The sequence below is a fragment of the Vigna unguiculata genome, chromosome 8, assembly GCF_037176805.1.
Source record: "Vigna unguiculata cultivar grain cowpea cultivar isolate G323 ecotype 2 chromosome 8, ASM3717680v1, whole genome shotgun sequence".
NCBI lineage: Eukaryota > Viridiplantae > Streptophyta > Magnoliopsida > Fabales > Fabaceae > Vigna > Vigna unguiculata.
Genome location: NC_140799.1, coordinates 5,074,502 through 5,092,120, shown reverse-complemented (window position 1 = coordinate 5,092,120; position 17,619 = coordinate 5,074,502). Strand labels below are relative to the sequence as shown.

The window sequence follows — 17,619 nt, the reverse complement described above, 5'->3', positions numbered from 1 at the left end:
CCACTCCCCCTCGACACCACTATCTCCTTTCTCGACACACGCATTGCGAAACCGTCGGACGTGGAGGCGAATGTGAGGTGCAAGAAGAGCGATTTTGGAACCTACTCGTCGCCCTGATTTTGCTGTCGTTGGTGTCGTTGGTGAGAAGGTTCAATGTTTCTCCCTTTTGAACTACTGTTTTTTGCACGCTTAGTTTTTGTTGGTTGTCTATTGTTTTGTGCAATTGGTTATTGATTTTTGTAAATGATACAATGCAATTTGAGCCCACCATATAGTGATGATCGCAAAGAAGTTATTCATTTTGTGGTTTAAGAAGTTTTCGAATATGATTTTTGTGTTAATGGCTGCAATAAGAGTACTCAAATATTATATCAATAGCAATTGTATTCATTGTTTTCAATAAATATCTATTTTAGCTATTCAAACTTTATATTTGAATACATATTTCATTTATGTATGTTGGAGAATTATTACCATTTGATGAATAATGGAGTTTGTCCAACGTTGCAGTTATGGTTCATGAATTTGATGATGAACTGATTGAGCTAAAATAGTTCTCTGCGTGCTCAATGATCAAAGCAATTTGTTGGGGCAACATACATAATACTATTTTGTGGATTCAGTTAACATTTGATTAATATTTCATTAGGAGTTTTATATGTTATATTTCATAAATGCACTTGAATACATGTGTGCATTTATGATGTCAAAATGGTTTATGAATACATAATGAATTATTTGATATATATTTATTTTTGTGAAGTGAAGATCTGATTTGGGAATGATGAGTGATGCTAATGAAGACGATGGTTGTACAACTGAGACAAAGGTATGACTTTGGAAATAGTTATATAAGCTTGTTCAATATATCTATTAAATAATGACTTTATGTAGTTTTTTTATGATGGATGCAGATTTATTTTAGACATTCATGTCGGACGCAATATGTTGGTTCTTTGAATAAGAGCTTAACACCAGAACAAATTATTTGTCTAGAAAAACACCATTTGCTTGGATGCTGAAGTTGAAAGAGTCTATGAAGATAAGTAGAAATCTTCTGAATGAGTTGGTAAATGTCTGGGTTGAGAGGAGAAGAGGTTTTCGCCTTAGTAAAGAAATCGTTAGATTTTCTTTATTAGATGTATGCTTAGGTTTATGGTTGAGGGTTGTTGGAACTAAAATTGATTTGAATGAGGGTTTTGTTCATAGTGAGTGTAGGAAACACTTTGATGATGAAAATGTTGATGTCAAAATGGTTTATGAATTCTTATTGCAACATCATGGAGATTTAAGTGTAGTTGATTTTTGTAGATTGTATGTTTTGATAGGCATATGTGAGTTTCTATTGTCTAGTCGCAGTGGTAGAATTTTTCCAATATTGTTCAACATTGTGGATGACTTTGGAAGTCTTGGAAAATATAATTAGGGTAGTCTTGTGTATGAGTACTTGGTTGGGAGTCTATGTACTACTTCATTGTTGTTGAGCGACGAAGGAAATGCGAAATACTTTCATGTCTATGGTTGTGTTTATTTGTTACAGCTATAATAAATTAATTGTAAATTGGTTGTTTTATTAATTATGATCCTGAATTATTAGTTAAGGCTGTTAAAATTTTGTTACAATTATGGGCTTTTGAGTGTAATAAAATTATGTCATTTGCAATCAATTTCAAGTAATATGAGTGTGTTAGATCATTTCCCTTTTTCTTTTTAATTATACTTCATACTAAAGACCAACATGGAATACACCGAATATTAACAATAAATAAGCAAGCAATTTCAATTAATTTCTATCTTTTGTTGATTTTCTAATGTTTGTTTCAAAACATAAATTCTGGTTCAGTTTGATGGAATCACTGATGTTCTGTTCTGAAGTAGGCTGTCTGTTTAAATCTATATTCCAAGTTGCTTCCTTTCTTGACATACTTTGGATGTGAGTGGTGTGTAGGTGTAAAGCTATTGAACTGAGTACACTTATTGCAGCCATTGCACAAAACAATTGCACAAATCAATAACCAATTACACAAAACAATAAACAACCAACAGAATCTAAGTGTGCAAAAAAAAGTAGTTCAAAAGGGAGAAACATTGAACCTTCTCACCAACGACAGCAAAATCAGGGCGACGAGTAGGTTCCAAAATCGCTCTTCTTGCACCTCACATTCGCCTCCACGACTGACGGTTTCGCAATGCGTGTGTCGAGAAAGGAGATAGTGGTGTCGAGGGGGAGGGGAAAGGGATTTGGGGTTTATGGTTTTTCGAAGAATTGATACGGGTTGGGGGATTCAACAATGAAAGAAGAGGTGTGTCCGGGAAGGGTTTTCTGGGGAGGTTTCGGGAACAGTTGGTTCAAAGGTATGGGGAACAGTTGGTTCAGAGGGATTTGGGAAAGGGGGAACAATTTGAAGATTAAAATGGTATAGGGTTTTTCGAAGAACAGTTTGGGGTTTCAACATTCAAAGGAGAGAGGGGTCTGTGATGAATTTTCAAGGTGGAGGAGAGGTGTGTGCGGGGAGGGTTTTCTGGGGAGGTTTGGGGAAGAGTTGGAGCAGAGGAGAGACGTTTTTTGAAAAATCAAAATGAAAAGAGAGGAAGGTTCTGTGATGAATGGTAAGTATCCAATAGGCGCGAGTGCATAATCTAACCTTCTGCATTGTCATTTCATTTTTCAATTAAATTAAAAAAAATTAAAATTAAATATCTCACGCCATATCAAGTGGTAAGGAAGTGGTAAGAAAAAAGGTGTCATTGCATCATTTCTCTTTTAGGGACAAGAACCTTGTAATCACATTTTACCATTAAATATTTAGTATCAGGTTTTTCAAAACTTTTTTCGGATTAAAAAGAAAAACAAAAAACAAAGATTGAAAATTTTCAAACCTAACATAACATCACTAAATAAGTCAATTTTAAACATTGTAGGAATTTCATAAGAACATTTTTGAAAACTAAATGCACATAAATTAGACCAAGAAAATCAGCATAAATTATTGAAAATGACTAAATTTTACGGCAAACTCAGTTTTCTCTTCTAAATCGTAAACAAAATGAACCATTGGATTCATTTCTACTTTTTCAACTTTTTCAACGAAGTGAGAAAGTGAGAGCATGTTCCGACAAGAGACAGAGTGAGATCTTACTGAGAGTGTCGAGAAACCAGAAAATGGAAAAGGAAAGGGTTGGATCCGCATTCCAGTAAAACGACGCCGTGCTGCTGCGCATCCAAATCCTCTCTTCTTTTTGTTCAATGGCGGAATCTGAATCGCAAGGTCCTTCATGGATCTCCTATGCAGTGTCGTTGTTGATCGTTCTTCTAATAGCGCTTCACGTCTTCGCCTTGGTAGCCCTAACAATTTAACTCTTCTTCTTCCTCTTCTTCACCTTATCAAAACCTAATCTAATCACTTCTATCTCTCTTTTTCAGGTCTATTGGATTTATAGATTGGCCACTGACAATAGGTCGCAACAGCAGCAGCAGCAACAACAACAACAAGAACTTCAGCAAGTGAGAAGAAAAGCTCACTGATTGAATTAAAAAAAAAAAAAAATCTCATTTAGTTTCGTTTTCTACAAATAATTGTTGTGTGAAATTATGTGCATTAGAGGATAGGATTTTTGTTTTTTTTTTTTGTGTAAGAGTGGTGAATGAGGTTTCTGTTTATTTTTAAATTGAGTGTTAGTGATATAGTCAACATTGCTTGCTTTCACAAGCTAGAGTGTGATTTGTTGTGCCAAAATTGAATAATCTCCGAGGAGTAGAATCTTGCTGCAATTTAGTTCATCTTATGTTCTTTGTATTGTGTGCTTTGTGTCTTTGGATAAAGGTTTTCATAGATACTTCAAGGACAAAATAGCAACAAAAACGAAAGAAGTTATTCCATGAGTTATTTATATGTAAAGTAATTTGTAGTTCTCGTGTTAGTTTCTCTACAGCATGATTTTTCTTAACCTATACTAGCTCTCTTGTTCATAGAAGTATTTTATGGTGATGTTTATTCAAACATGCATTATGTTTATTTCCGTGATTCAAAAATATCGAAATCAACACCTATATGAGAAGAAGAAACAAATGAAACAAGTTTTCTTGTGAGCTTATTTTATAAATAAAAATAAGTTACTGGAGAACTTGGTATATGAGAGATTTTATAAATTAGATTTTGCAGCAATTTATTTTAATTTATGGAGAAAATTGTTTTATTTGCTCTCCTCTTCAAGTATTTATATCTATGTATTGCATTCATAGATGTGAATGGTGTTACAAATTAAGACTTTGAAGTTGTGGGCTATGGGAAGGGGCATGGATCTTGGTGTTTAAGTAAGTTGTATCATTTTTGTCGAGAAGTGGGTAACAAGGCTGTGATACACCAGGGAGAATCAGGTATTTATGAGCAGTTGAGCACTTATGTTGGTATTTAAGGTGGGTAAAAGATGTTTCCTTGGAAACTTGATCTAAACTGTTTGTTATGAATGATTGCATTGTGTTATTATAGTTTGCCTTAACCAAAGGTATTACATTAAATTTTTGGGTGTCTGTTGGAGTCCTGATCTATAACCAGAGCTAAACCAGTATCCCGGGATTTAGCTTAGAACTAGAGAAATGCTAGCAACAATCTTTAATGTACCAATGTAATATATTCTTCAATATTAGTTGAAATTTATTGAGCCTTTTGTAGCACACTCTTCACTATTGATTAAAATTTATTGAGACTCTTGTATCTGGACGAGTCTCACTACATATTAGTGAATATAACAATGAATTTGTTAGAAAAAAAGTTGTTAAAGTGTTTACTAGTTAATATTGATGAGTCCCGGCATTCCTATTTCTCACAATAAAATGATCTTCCTTTGATTTCATCTTTCTTATCTTGTCAATGTTGACTTTTTAAGCCTTGGCTGTAGGTCTTAGAAATATGCATGTGTTTACTTGTTAATTCTGATATTCACACAAGAAAAAATCTGAAACACCAACAAGTTTGTGAGAATATCTTTGAGAAGTAGAAAATTTGTCTAGTTCATAGTTTTGTACCATACCTGTTACTGCCTGTAGAGAATAAATAATGGGAAATATGAATGATATATCTGCTGTTCACTTAATTTCTGAACTCGGGTCTCATGTTTACTGGGTTTGTCTGATGTTCATTGAAGTTCCATACACACAGAGTACGCAATAAAATTTGGAACAAAAAAGCATTATATACTGGTTCTGTGATCTAATGCAGGTATCAATCGAAATAAGCGATTGGTAAGGGTATGTCTTATGTAATTTAATTTTTGTAACTTCTATAATAACAATAAGTTGCAGTTTTGGTGTTGGTAATTTTACTTTTATAGATGTGTACAATAGTGTAAGCTGTGTGCTATTTGATATCAGTGGTCAATTTATATTGCATTTTAGGGAATTGGCTTAACCAGTTAACCTATATGTAGCTGCCTGCGTGTAATCTAAAGCTGAAAGTGATTTCACTGTGCTTCTTAATGGTGTGTTTTGTTTTGTTTTAAGTTTTCTTTTTCCTCCAAAAGTGTGGTTTGGATGAACTCTAAATTTGGTCTTTGTGGTTGGTTGGGACGACTTTAGTCTCTTTTGATAAGTAATTTTGGTCTTAACGATTGGGGAACTTTTTGATGTTCATACCCCACTGAAGCACTAGTAGAATGGTGCAACTCTACCAAAATCTTTTGGAAATAGTTTATGTTTAACTTTCTTTTTCATATGAAAGGATATGTGAAAATTTGGCATAAAATTCATCTCTTTAGTTTAACGAGTTATGCTTATGTCTTAATAGAAGGGGTTAGTTGATCCTTCACAAAATAATGAATTTCGGTTTAAGTCTTCATCCATAAAACATTCCCACTTTATCCGATTTATTTTAAACATAATTATATGGATTGGTTTTGTATTTTTAAAACTAATGTTTTTTAATATGTTAAACAGGTTTTTTTAAAATGTTTTTATAATGTTATTTTAACAAATGAGTAGTCATTTATTTATTTCAAGAAGCAAATCCCATATGCTTATAAAATAAGTCGTTTGTCTAAAAATGAATCATTTTAAAAATATTTATTCGAAGTCATTGTACTCAAATAAAATTGTAACCACACATGTTGTTCAATAAACGTAAATGGCTATTCACTATGTATTTTTTGTGTGCGGAAAAGCATTTACATTTTACTAAAGAATGTTAGTTTATACTTGTTGTTTCATATATGGATTAACAAATCATGTCAATTTTGTAGAACTTTCTCAAATTATTTGGGAAAATGATCTCTTTGTATCATATTGAGCTGGAACTTAATCTTGTTTTATTATTATTGTGATTTCACAACTGCAAACTAAATCATATTGTGTACGATGTTCACAATCATTCATGTCTATTGGTTTGGGTCGGTAAGCCTCTTTATGAAACTCGTAAAAGCCGCACTGAAGCAGATTTTGTTACAAAAATCATAACCACACATAATATTGAATACGAAAGTAAAGAATTTGATTAAGAAAATAACTTAAGTTCTAGAGGACTTATCTTATCAACCATTAAAGTAAAGGATGATCACAGTTAGAATTTGAGAGACGATGACCAAGATTTTCAATGATTACATCAAGAAGAATGAGGACTCTCGAGAGATCCTTAAGGGGAATCTCATATATTTCTTTAAATGAATCTTGTTAAGAAACTCATTTGCGTTTAAGTCTTACATGGTGGGTGTAAATAACTACTCGAAGTGTATATGATTTTTTTTTCCTTTTTTTTTTCTTTGGATAAATTTAAGATTAATATATTTTGTATGCCGTGAATTGTGTCTTCTTTTCAAATACTTTGATATGTACTTAACTGGAAATTTACTTTTTTAATTAAGTCTCATATTTAGAAAAATTAAACATTTTTATTAAATATTTATAAAATTATTTTTAAACAAATTCTAACAATATCATTGGATTTCATTTAAATAAATTACTTTTAATCTTATAAAACATATGGATTAATAATATAATAGTTCTAGGTATTATTCTTTTTGTAAATGAAACTTAAATTTATTTAATAAATATACTTATACTAATTAATAGTTTTTATAAATCTAAGAATTGACAGGTGATATGTTTTTAATGTAGGTGGTATAAAAGACTCAATTAAATTAATTTATAAAAAATGAAACTTAATTGAAAAAGAAAAGAGGCCTTCTTAAATGATTTCAATAAAAATTGAAATCAAACGAAATTTAACCTATATTTAACATAAATAGCTTTAAAGTATTAAACTTTTTGAAAAAAAATAATTTTTACTAGTAATGAATCGAGTAACAACTTTGATTTACAAGTTAAGTGAAACTTTTGAATAACATGGATGACGAATTGAAGTTAAATTAGTGAGTTACAAAATGGATGAGATAGGCTGATTTGTCAATTCATTTTTTTTAAATTAAAAAAAAAATCTATATTATATTAATTGAAAGATGTATATATACCTATAGCCACTACATTTTATTTCAATAGATCTTCTAAGTAATAATATTTTCTTACAACACTATAGCCAACACCAGAAAATGATATTTTCTTGGTTGGAGATTTTATGAAACACCTCTCTTACCCAAAAATAAAAATAGCTACATTAAGAAATGATCCACAAGAGTAGATACACCACAAAACGAGGATCAGAGAGAAAGAGAAGGGAAAGGGAAGGAAATAGAAAATTCCTTAAATCCCATGGCCCCAAAAATTTGCTAAAATTCACGGAAACGCAAAAATTCTTTCCAGCAACTCCAAATCAAGTAACAATGGCCGATGAAATCCATCAAAAACACAACACAACTTTACATGCCTACACCACCACCACCACCTTCCAACGCTCATTCATTTTTCGCTTCAAATTCAACAAACCCATTTTCATCTCTTCAAGCTTCAACGAGGTCTTTTTGTCAAACAATTTCCTTCAAATTAATGTATTATGCACATGCTTCATCAAGGTTTGATATTTAACATTTTTCATTATGCACCTAATCTACAACATTTAAGAACCTTCTTTTCTTCTACTAAATAAAGGAGGAGAAATCTATGCAATTTAATGATGATAAGTTATGTATGATATGGTTGGTAGATAAACACATTTCTTAAAGAATATCTTACATAATATATGCTATGTGGACACAGTTGAAAATAATATACACACTGCTTTTCCAACTCATTCCAGAATTAGTATAATGTTTAAAATCAATAATTCACCAAATATAGTTGTCAAAGCCAATAATTTCATTACTGTGTTCTAAAGTTTTATTCTCCAGTTTACAGAAAAAGTTGAACCTTTATTTGATGTCTTAAATTATTGAACTTTGAACATTTTTAAATAGTACATATGCTGTTTTATAAATTTAATTTTGTAAGAAATTATTCAGTTCTTACAATCATACAAATTTTATCTTTATATTTAAAGATAATCTATTTAATCTCTGTACATACTGTCTTAATTATTTTTAGTCTCTAATTGTATTATTTTAACACTTTTAACTTTTATCGTCCAAGACTTAATTGTTTTTAAGTAATTATTATCTTTTATTTCTAGGTCCTCCTTCAAATTATCCTTGCTAACACACTCTTCTCTCCATCTTAAATGCAGTTCAGTTCAACTTCTACAGTGTCTGCAATAAAATCCTCCACCAATGACGCCGCCGCCGTATCCTCACCGGAGATCCGCTTCTGTCGGCGGAATTCCCGATTGGATCTCTGACTCGATCCACGGCGGATCCCTCCGCCACGTCGACCTGGAACACGGAACCAATGGCTGGGCGTCGCCGCCGGGGGAACTCTTCTCCCTCCGCTCCTCCGACTACCTCAAGAACCGCCAAAAATCCCCCGCCGGCGATTACCTCCTCGCGCCGGCCGGCATGGACTGGCTCAAATCCACCGCCAAAATCGAGCACGTGCTCTCACGCACGGACAATCGCGTAATGCAGGCGCTGAAAAGGTCGCAGGAAACCCAAGGGCAGTCGATGAAGAGCTTCGTCTTCGCCGTGAACCTCCAGATCCCCGGCGGGAAGGAGCACCACAGCGCGGTGTTCTACTTCGCGGCGGAGGATCCGGAATCGCTCCAAAGGTGTTCGCTGCTGAACCGGTTCGTGCACGGCGACGACACGTTCCGGAACCAGCGGTTCAAGCTGGTGAACCGGATTGTGAAGGGACCGTGGATCGTGAAGAAAGCCGTGGGTAACCACGGCGCATGCTTGTTAGGGAAGGCGTTACAATGCTCGTACCACAGAGGGACCAATTACCTCGAAATCGACGTCGATATAGGAAGCAGCGCCATTGCGAATGCGATTCTGCACGTCGCCTTGGGACATGTGACGGCAGTTACGATCGACATGGGATTCGTGGTGGAGGCGCAGACGGAGGATGAGCTGCCGGAGAAGTTGATCGGCGGCGTCAGGGTTTGCCAGATGGAGATGTCGTCGGCCACCGTGGTGGAGGCGTTGCACGTGCCGCAAGTAGCGCACGTGCAGCGTGGGATTGGGTCTGCCAAAGTGAATCACCATATGTCTGCGGATGATCTCCTTGCTTTGGATCGTTAGATTATGAATATGTTTTTAGTGACAAAAGATTATGATTTTTTTGAATTTTAATCCTTCTCCCTCCTATGATTTTAATTCCTCATTTATTGGATATATAGAAAATAATGCCAATATTTTGTACCTTTGTGCTTGTCCAAGGTTAATTTTATTCTAAAGTGCATGTATATAAAAGGTTAATTTAATGATTTTTATTTTATTTTAACGAAACAATGTTTACAATTTCACACAAATAGTTTTTTTTTTTTTTATGTTGAAAAGAGAAGAGAGTTTATTGTATTTATCCCAGCCCAGTTTTATACCAGTTGTTGCACTAATTTGAATATTTTTATGTTGAAAAACAAATGGTAATGCGTATTGTACATTCCTTACTTCTCCGTTTTGAGCTACACAATTTTTGTTTAAAAAGACAAAATTAATTGATAATTTTTTTATAGAAGAATCTAACTATTAATTCTAATAGATTTCTTTAACTTTTTTTCTATTCACATACAAGAAAATATATATGAACTTATATATATCGAGATAACAAATGAATCTCTTCATAGATATGGTACATCCTAATACTAATTTTGTTTTCACACGTAACTCCGTTTTAAATTACTAAAATTTAGTTTTATATCTAAACATACATTAACTCTTTTTTACGTTTTTATATAATTATATGATTTTTATTCAATTATTATTTAATATTATTTTTCTTGATATTTTATATGAGAATTAAAAAATATCTTTCGACAATCAATGTCTTATAATATTATATTGATTTTATTGTAATTTTATTTTTAGTAAAAAAATTATCTAACTAATATTCAAAACATTAAAAAATCGGTAAAAATAATATGGATATAAAATAGAGATGAAATTAAGATAAAAAATGTATAGTTATTAAATATAGGGATGAGGATGAAAATTAATTTTTAATTCAGAAAAGAGAACGAATAATGAAGTGACACTCAACTTATCCCATCATTATGATCTATAGCTGTTGATACGAACCAGCAGCACCCATGCACAATTTTTTTAGTCATGGATGCCAACCTGGGTAAGGTGGACTTTAGTTATAAAATAATGGTGTAAGACTGCAAGACAACACAAAGTTGAAGATCTACAATGATTGGTTGTAATTTTTCAATATCAAATCTACTTATGATATAGTGACCCTACTTCTGCAAATTCTTCTCATAAGTAACTAAAGTTGATATATATAGATTAATAATTTTGAAAATATTTTACATTTTCAGGATAACTATTTTGTATCTACAATATTCATTCCTAATATGTGTTAACTGAGAAGTTAAACTCACACTTTCTTTCTCTCCCAGACTCATCAAATGATAAAAAAAGAATAAAAGTTATTAAGTTAAAGAAAGACTTACAAATATTGAAAAACAACTCTTTGACAAAAAACATTTAAAAAAATATCGAGACTATTTTATTTCGTCAACAAACTTAAATTCACAAAACACTCGACTCATACTTGATAGAGATGTTGTTATTAGATATGAACAAGAAGATATTAGAATATAGAGATGTCAAAATGACTTTTAACCCGTGTGTCAACCCGATTCATCACGGGTTCAAATCGGGTTGGGTTTTCAATTTTTTAAAAAGTGGTCAGGTTGAATTTAACCAAACTCACTTAATCCATCAACATCTTTTTACAATTTTTTTTATTTTTTGTTTAATTTTTTTAATAATTATTTACTACTCCTATTATATATGTTCATAATTTCATATTTTTAAATGCTAGAATGTTGCTCAAGTTTGAATAGTTTGAATCTTTAATTAATTTGATTGTTAAGTTATATATGTTGATACTTTAATCTTTAATTGTAATCTTTATAATAAATTACTCAAGCAATCGTCTTATAAATAATTTTTTCTAAATTAGCATGACAAAAATGTATAATTTTTTTATTTATATTTTGTTGAATAGCATGATAGAAAATTTGTAATATTCGCCATGTTTTCTTAGACTATATGGATATTTTCTTGAAAATAATTCTTCATATATTGGTGGTGAGCATGATCAAGACATTGGTTCTTGATTTTACTATGATTGTCATCTCATGGGTTACTTAAAAATTGATTTAAATATTTGAATACTAGAAAATAAATAAATAAATAATTTTTTATGTGGGTTCCAACCCACTTAACCCACCAACCCGTGGTAGGTTAAGCCAGGTTACAAAATTTCTGACTCACCATAAAGTGAGCCGGATTGAGTTCACTCATTTTCAACCCGGCTCATGATGAACCAACTCGTGTGAGTTGAGTTGGCTCACTTTGACATGTCTACTAGAATACACATATTTTACAATAATACTCTTAAAGAGAAATTATTGACGAATACTTTTAAATTTTTTCGTGGTTTAAAAACTTCTTGATAAATATTATATTCTTAGAAATATTATCCCAAAAATCTTGCCTTTTTAATTTTATTCTTCTTATCTTTTTCGATTTTAGTTGAACATATCAAATGGATTAAATTGATTGTTTTTTTCGTCTCATCCGGATTAAGGCTATTGATTTGGCTCTTACTAGTTCTTCAAATTCTTCTGCATATCTTTTTGCATAATCTAATTTGACTAATAACTTTTGCTTTTCTATTAAGAATAGTGACTTTTGAGTTAATCGGGAAGATCCTTCTTAGATATGCATATTCTCTTTAATAGATTATATGTTGAGGTTATATTGTGAAACTGCGTATCCTTTGTTGGAGAGCAAATACATTATAATTTAATTTAGACATTAAACACAAAATTTTATTATAGTTTAAAGATGAATTTTAGTTTAGTACATATGTAGTCTTCATCTATAAGGAAATCTAGACTGGCAAGGGAAAAAAAGAGATTGCATCAGAAGTTCCTATTTTAGAAAGAAACAATATTTGTGAATCATGTATAGTTTCAATTGCCATTACTTCATTAAGAAAATCAATATTTGTTATGCTACAGCAATACAAAAGAAATATGCATCAGATGACAGAAAGAATTGAGAAGGGATACATAAACACATAAACTGTGTTTTTTACATGGTATAAAAACTGTGCCTGGACTTTATTTTCCATTATGCATAGAGAATCTTGGTTGCTGCACTCTTTTATATATATATGTGTGTTTTTTATGCATTAGTTGATGCACAGAAGCTCCTAATTTCACCTTCATCACCAGTTTTGACTCCAATAGTAGTGAGTTTCAAGAAAGACTGGCCCCAACTTTCAAAGAAAAACTGTTGATCTTTTGCCAAGTCCTCCACCATTTTCCTTGTTCTGTTGTCACTAAGCAAGACAGAATCAGATTGGAACAAACCCTTGTTGGTGAGAAGATTTGTGTAGTACTGGTTGTCAAAGACCATGGAAGTTTCAGGATCATTGTTAACTAGCACTGATGGGCTTGCACTTAAGGGACACTCCTTCATTAACTCATTAGCATAGCTACTATCTAAGGTTTTGTCAATGAGTGTCAGCTTTCCCTTGGAGTCTTGTTGAAACCTATCCCTGAATGAGCTGCAATGAGCTGTTCCTATGGTGTGAGCACCTACAAATCCAAAAAAAGCATGTTACTAGTTTCATCTTAAAACTCATTGCCCTTAAGTATAGTTGCTATAAAAGTAGGAAAATGATTTTTTGACTGACAATTTCTCTTACAATGTTAGATCTTATTTTCTAAGTGGTTTTCCATTTTTTCTTTTTTCTTATTTTTAGTATTTTAAAACTACTTAAAAGATGACACTTCATGTTGTAAGAGAAAGTTATCATAATTTAGTAGTCAAAATATCATTTTCCATATAAGTAATACCCTGAAACAATATTAAATATATTTGAAATATTAAAATCAGTATTTATCAGCGTAATTTGAAGGTACAACAAACAAACAATACAGGAAAAACTAGTAGAGATTCTAAATTGTTGAGAACTAATAAAAGATGTATTCATGTACAAGAAGGGATGTTATAAAGTTAAATACTATTTTACTCCAGTTTGTTCAATTTGGTGGTGGCAAAAACAGTGGTGATGGTGATAGTGGTAGTGGTGGTGATGACAGTGATGAAGGATCATGAAATAGAGGGTGAGACTAAATTGAACCAATTTAACTAAAATAGAGACTAAATTAAACAAATTTAACTAAAATAAGCACTTATTTAAACAAAACACAACTAGTCATAATGTGACCAGTATCACGTCATGTGAACCGTGTCGGCTTGTATACTATGTTGTTATCCATTTAAACAACATCAACGAAAATGACGAAATTAAATATAATTTAACAAATCATGAACCAAAATGAACGTACAAAATAAAAGGAACCGAATTGAACAAATTGGACCAAAACAAATAACAAAATAATATTTAAACCTAAAGTTATGAATTGTAGGAGGGTGACGGTCTAATTTGGTCTTTATATATTATGAGATCTTTGTACTGAATACCAAACATATTCACTTTCTTAATGTTAAAAAATGAGATCTGAAAACAAGACCAACTCAGAATTGTAATAAATGTGGTGAGTTGGTTTCCATCTGCATGGCATCAGAAATTCAATTCTTTCTACCTAACAGAACCTATTGTCTAGCCTCGTGTCTTTATGGGGTTTTCACCACAATCATGATGAAACGCATGGTCAATTACATTCTAAGAATAAAGGGTAGGAGAAGAAGATACCGAAAATCAAAGGAATGGAATGATACTTATCAAAGAGAAGCGTGCCAATATTATAGGACATGAAAATACTTAGAAGAATATGAACCTGAGAGGATGACAAGGTCAAATAAAGACAACCCTTTGTTGGAGAATCGGTTAATCATCTCATCCATTGTAAAACTTGTGTCCAAAATGTTTGGTCTTACATTTGAAGCAACTGAAACCATGCCATCTCTCCTTCCAGTGGGAATTTGAATCATAGGACCACCAGTCTGTTCTTAAGTCAGTGCCACTCAGATAAATAGTCATAACAAATTAAACTCAATTTCTGATATATTACTCAATTTTCTCATTTCTACATTTAGATTTATAGTATAAGTAATGTAACAATGAGGGTAAGTGGATAACTTACGAGTGCAACAGCATCTCTTGCAGCCAAAGCAATTATGTCAGCACAAGAAACTGTTCCTGGACAAAGGAACTCAAGCACTCTTTTTGCTGATTCTATAACTGAAAATCCTCCAATAGACCTATTTGCTGGATCACTTTGTTCTGTATTGTTCCCTAATAGCATCAAAGATGCATCACATCCCTACATATCATGAAATGATTCATCATCATCTTAAGAGCTAATCCCATTTGATTTTTTATTAACAATTGCGATTAAGTCCAAGCACAACAGTGAAATGCAGAAAATGAGAAAGATCATGAAAATTTTTGAGTAATATGAATATATACAGCCAAAATTTTAATAGTATAAGCTAACCTCCACAAAGCAATCATGAAAAACCAAGCGAAGAAGCTTCCCAGGTATTGAAGGATCAGAAGAAGAAGATGAAGTGACAGTGTTTCTTACGATGAGTTCTGCAGTTGGGCATGAAGCTGCATAGAAGTTGAAAAGCAGGCTACCTGAAACAGAAGTAGCGAAAATGAAGACAATGAAAAGACAAGAAACTGCTGTGGGAAAAGGAAAAACCGTTGCTCCTTTCTCCATAGAACCAAGTTTTAGTCCTTTTGAGTAAGGGCTCAGTGTTTGCAGTGTGAAGGAGAATCTCCGAGTCACATGATAATGATAGAGAAGGGAGATGCATACAGCAAAATGTGTCCGTGAAATAGACCAAATTCAAAGCTACATTTATGTGGTTGGATGAAATCAGTGGCATGACATAAATGTTAGAGGTTATGGTCATGCATTTTCCCAGCTCTGGAGCATTTAAGAATGTTTCCTGGTAACTATAGATAATGGTAAATTCTATTACCTTACACCAACCATGTGTTTGGAACAACAATTATAAGAGGCTTGTTCTACACCAGGAATGGATAAAAATCTCTATGCTGAGGAATCATTAGAAAAGAGTACTTTCATCATTTCATTTCCACCGCTAACTATAAAGGTCCACCACACTTTTCTGGTCTAACACTAGTAAATGTTGTCAGACAATAGGAGAGAACAAAAGGATAAGAGGATGAAATTGTAATTAATGTATCAACATTTTTTCCACCACAAATTATCTGTAAATTTAATAGTTCCAATATTTTCTTAAGGGTCACAATATGGAAGAATACTCTCAATTAATTTGATCAAGCTCTTTAAGGACCATGGATATACAATAAGTTAAAAGTTGAATCTCTAACTACATATGAAGTTACTTCGCAGCTATATCATGGTTTGCTTCATCACTTTCCTATTTTGTTCACTCCACTTGCACAAATGATGAGTCAAACAACCACAAAACACAACAGTGATGGCTTTGGCCAACACATTTCTCTCGCTCACCCCATCTTCTCTGGGTTTGCCTCCATCACTGCCCTCTAAACACAGTTCTCCAAAGTAGTACTCTGCACACTCTTTTCACAACCGTTCAAACTATTGTCACTTCATGCAGAAGGAACGTGCACCACATGTGTGCAGCCCTCAAAGATGCAACCTTTGCTTGATCACAAAGATGGGTATGGTGAGAAGGTTCTTGTTGACACTAAAGAGTGATGGGTCTTTTGAACGAGGAATCATCTTAGAGACACAACAATAAATCAGATATTAGTTGATTTATGTAAGGATCGAGATCATTTTCAATTTAAAACTTTATGTTGTATTTGGGAAGATGATTTAAAAGGATAATTCATTTATTTGAAGATTTTAAAATTTTTAACAATAAAACAACTTATTTGGATAAAGTAATTAATAAAGACCTAAAATTTAAGAAAATTTGTTAGATATTTCAAATGAATTGAAAAACTGGAAGAATTTCAAATAGAGTAGAGTCGGTTTGGAATAAAAGTCAAGTTAATTGCATAAGTCGAAGGTCAAGTCGATTTGGCCAGGATCGAAGGTTGAGTCTACTCGGTTCAGGTTAAAAGTCGAGATGAGTTAGTCTAGACCAAAAGTTGTGACGAGTCTACCCGAGCTGAAGGTCGAGATAACTCAATCTAGGATGAAGGTCATGACGAGTCGACTTGAGCTAAAAGTCAAGACGAGTTGGTCCAGAATTGACTCGGGTCAAAGGTCTCGGGTCAAAGGTCGAGACAAATAAATCTAAGTTGAAGGTCACGACAAGTTGTTGCAGATTGAAGGTCGAACCAACTTAATCTGATCAAAGATCGAGACCAATTAACTCAAGACAAAATTCAGACTCTCATTCGATTTGGAATAAAAGTTAATTTAATTTCAAATATCCTAAAGAGTGATGGCGTTTAGTTAAAATGTTGTTACCGACTGTGACAAAAGAAAAACAAGTTTTATTGTCTGTTTTTAGCCTACGTGGAACACGGTGTTGTTTGTAGATTTTGTTTTTTATTAGAAGTGATGTAATTGATCGAATTATTATAATAGAGATGAACACGTTGAATTCTTTAGATGTTAATTATGTGTGAGGGTTTGAGAATGCAAAAGACACAAAATAAACTTCTTACTTTTAGACTTATATCGTAAAAAATGGTTCCATAAGTTTTTTAGAAGTTATTAGTGTTTCTGATGTAAAATATTGAAATAAAGTCATTAACATTGAAATTGATTTAATTACGTAAAATAATACTTGAATTTTAGTATATTTGTCTAAAGAGACATAACTCATTAGTTGTAAATAAACTTTTAAGAAAAAATATCATTCCATTAGATTTATAGAAAAATATAAGACAAAATTTACTCAATAACCCGACATAAATTAATTTATAAATCTGCTATGGTTGCCATTGTTTCTTCTATTCAATGTTGTTATCTCTAGAATCAATTTATGAATTAGTTATTCACCAAATAAATGTTAAGACAATTTTTTTAAATAGTAAAATAAAGGTATAAATACACATTTGGTATCCAAACTTTTTCGGAAAGTTCAATTTGGTATCCGAACTTTAGGAATGTTCAATTTGGTACCCCAATTTTCTAAAGAGATTCCATTTGGTCATTTTCGTTAAGTTGGAGTTAACAC

General features: G+C 32.4%; 2 protein-coding genes and 1 long non-coding RNA gene across 4 annotated transcripts; 2 read left to right on the top strand and 1 right to left on the bottom strand.

Annotated features, from left to right (window-relative positions):
- Positions 1–3,068: 3,068 nt before the first annotated feature.
- LOC114193612 (uncharacterized) lies at positions 3,069–3,714 on the top strand. Its single transcript, XR_003606288.2, has 2 exons — positions 3,069–3,340; positions 3,425–3,714. It is a non-coding gene; the product is annotated as an uncharacterized LOC114193612 (long non-coding RNA).
- Positions 3,715–7,798: 4,084 nt separating this feature from the next.
- LOC114195215 (protein ENHANCED DISEASE RESISTANCE 2-like) lies at positions 7,799–9,672 on the top strand. Its single transcript, XM_028085607.2, has 2 exons — positions 7,799–7,956; positions 8,604–9,672. Exon 2 carries the CDS (start codon positions 8,647–8,649, stop codon positions 9,550–9,552), a length of 906 nt encoding a protein of 301 aa, XP_027941408.2. The 5' UTR covers positions 7,799–7,956; positions 8,604–8,646; the 3' UTR covers positions 9,553–9,672.
- A 2,782-nt stretch (positions 9,673–12,454) lies between these two features.
- On the bottom strand, positions 12,455–15,422 carry LOC114195428 (peroxidase 46-like). Of its 2 annotated transcripts, none has more exons than XM_085665491.1 (5): positions 15,288–15,422; positions 14,961–15,103; positions 14,607–14,786; positions 14,301–14,466; positions 12,455–13,091 (listed from the first exon to the last, which is right to left on the bottom strand). In XM_085665491.1, the coding sequence occupies exons 1-5, from the start codon at positions 15,382–15,384 to the stop codon at positions 12,676–12,678; spliced, it is 1,002 nt and encodes a 333-aa protein (XP_085521617.1). In that variant the 5' UTR covers positions 15,385–15,422; the 3' UTR covers positions 12,455–12,675. The 2 variants fall into 2 exon arrangements, with proteins under 2 accessions (XP_085521617.1, XP_027941703.2); XM_028085902.2 differs by lacking the exon at positions 15,288–15,422 and adding an exon at positions 15,171–15,285.
- Between the last annotated feature and the right edge of the window lie 2,197 nt (positions 15,423–17,619).

What these genes read in the sequence shown, in the direction of transcription:
- LOC114195428 (XM_028085902.2), bottom strand. Translation starts at nt 15,285, where the DNA reads ATGCATCTCCCTTCTCTATCATTATCATGTGACTCGGAGATTCTCCTT. An exon ending in TTCATGATTGCTTTGTGGAG is followed by an intron (nt 14,787 to 14,960) that starts GTTAGCTTATAC and finishes CATGATATGTAG; the next exon opens with GGATGTGATGCATCTTTGAT. An exon ending in CAAGAGATGCTGTTGCACTC is followed by an intron (nt 14,467 to 14,606) that starts GTAAGTTATCCA and finishes ACTTAAGAACAG; the next exon opens with ACTGGTGGTCCTATGATTCA.
- LOC114195215 (XM_028085607.2), top strand. Translation starts at nt 8,647, where the DNA reads ATGACGCCGCCGCCGTATCCTCACCGGAGATCCGCTTCTGTCGGCGGA.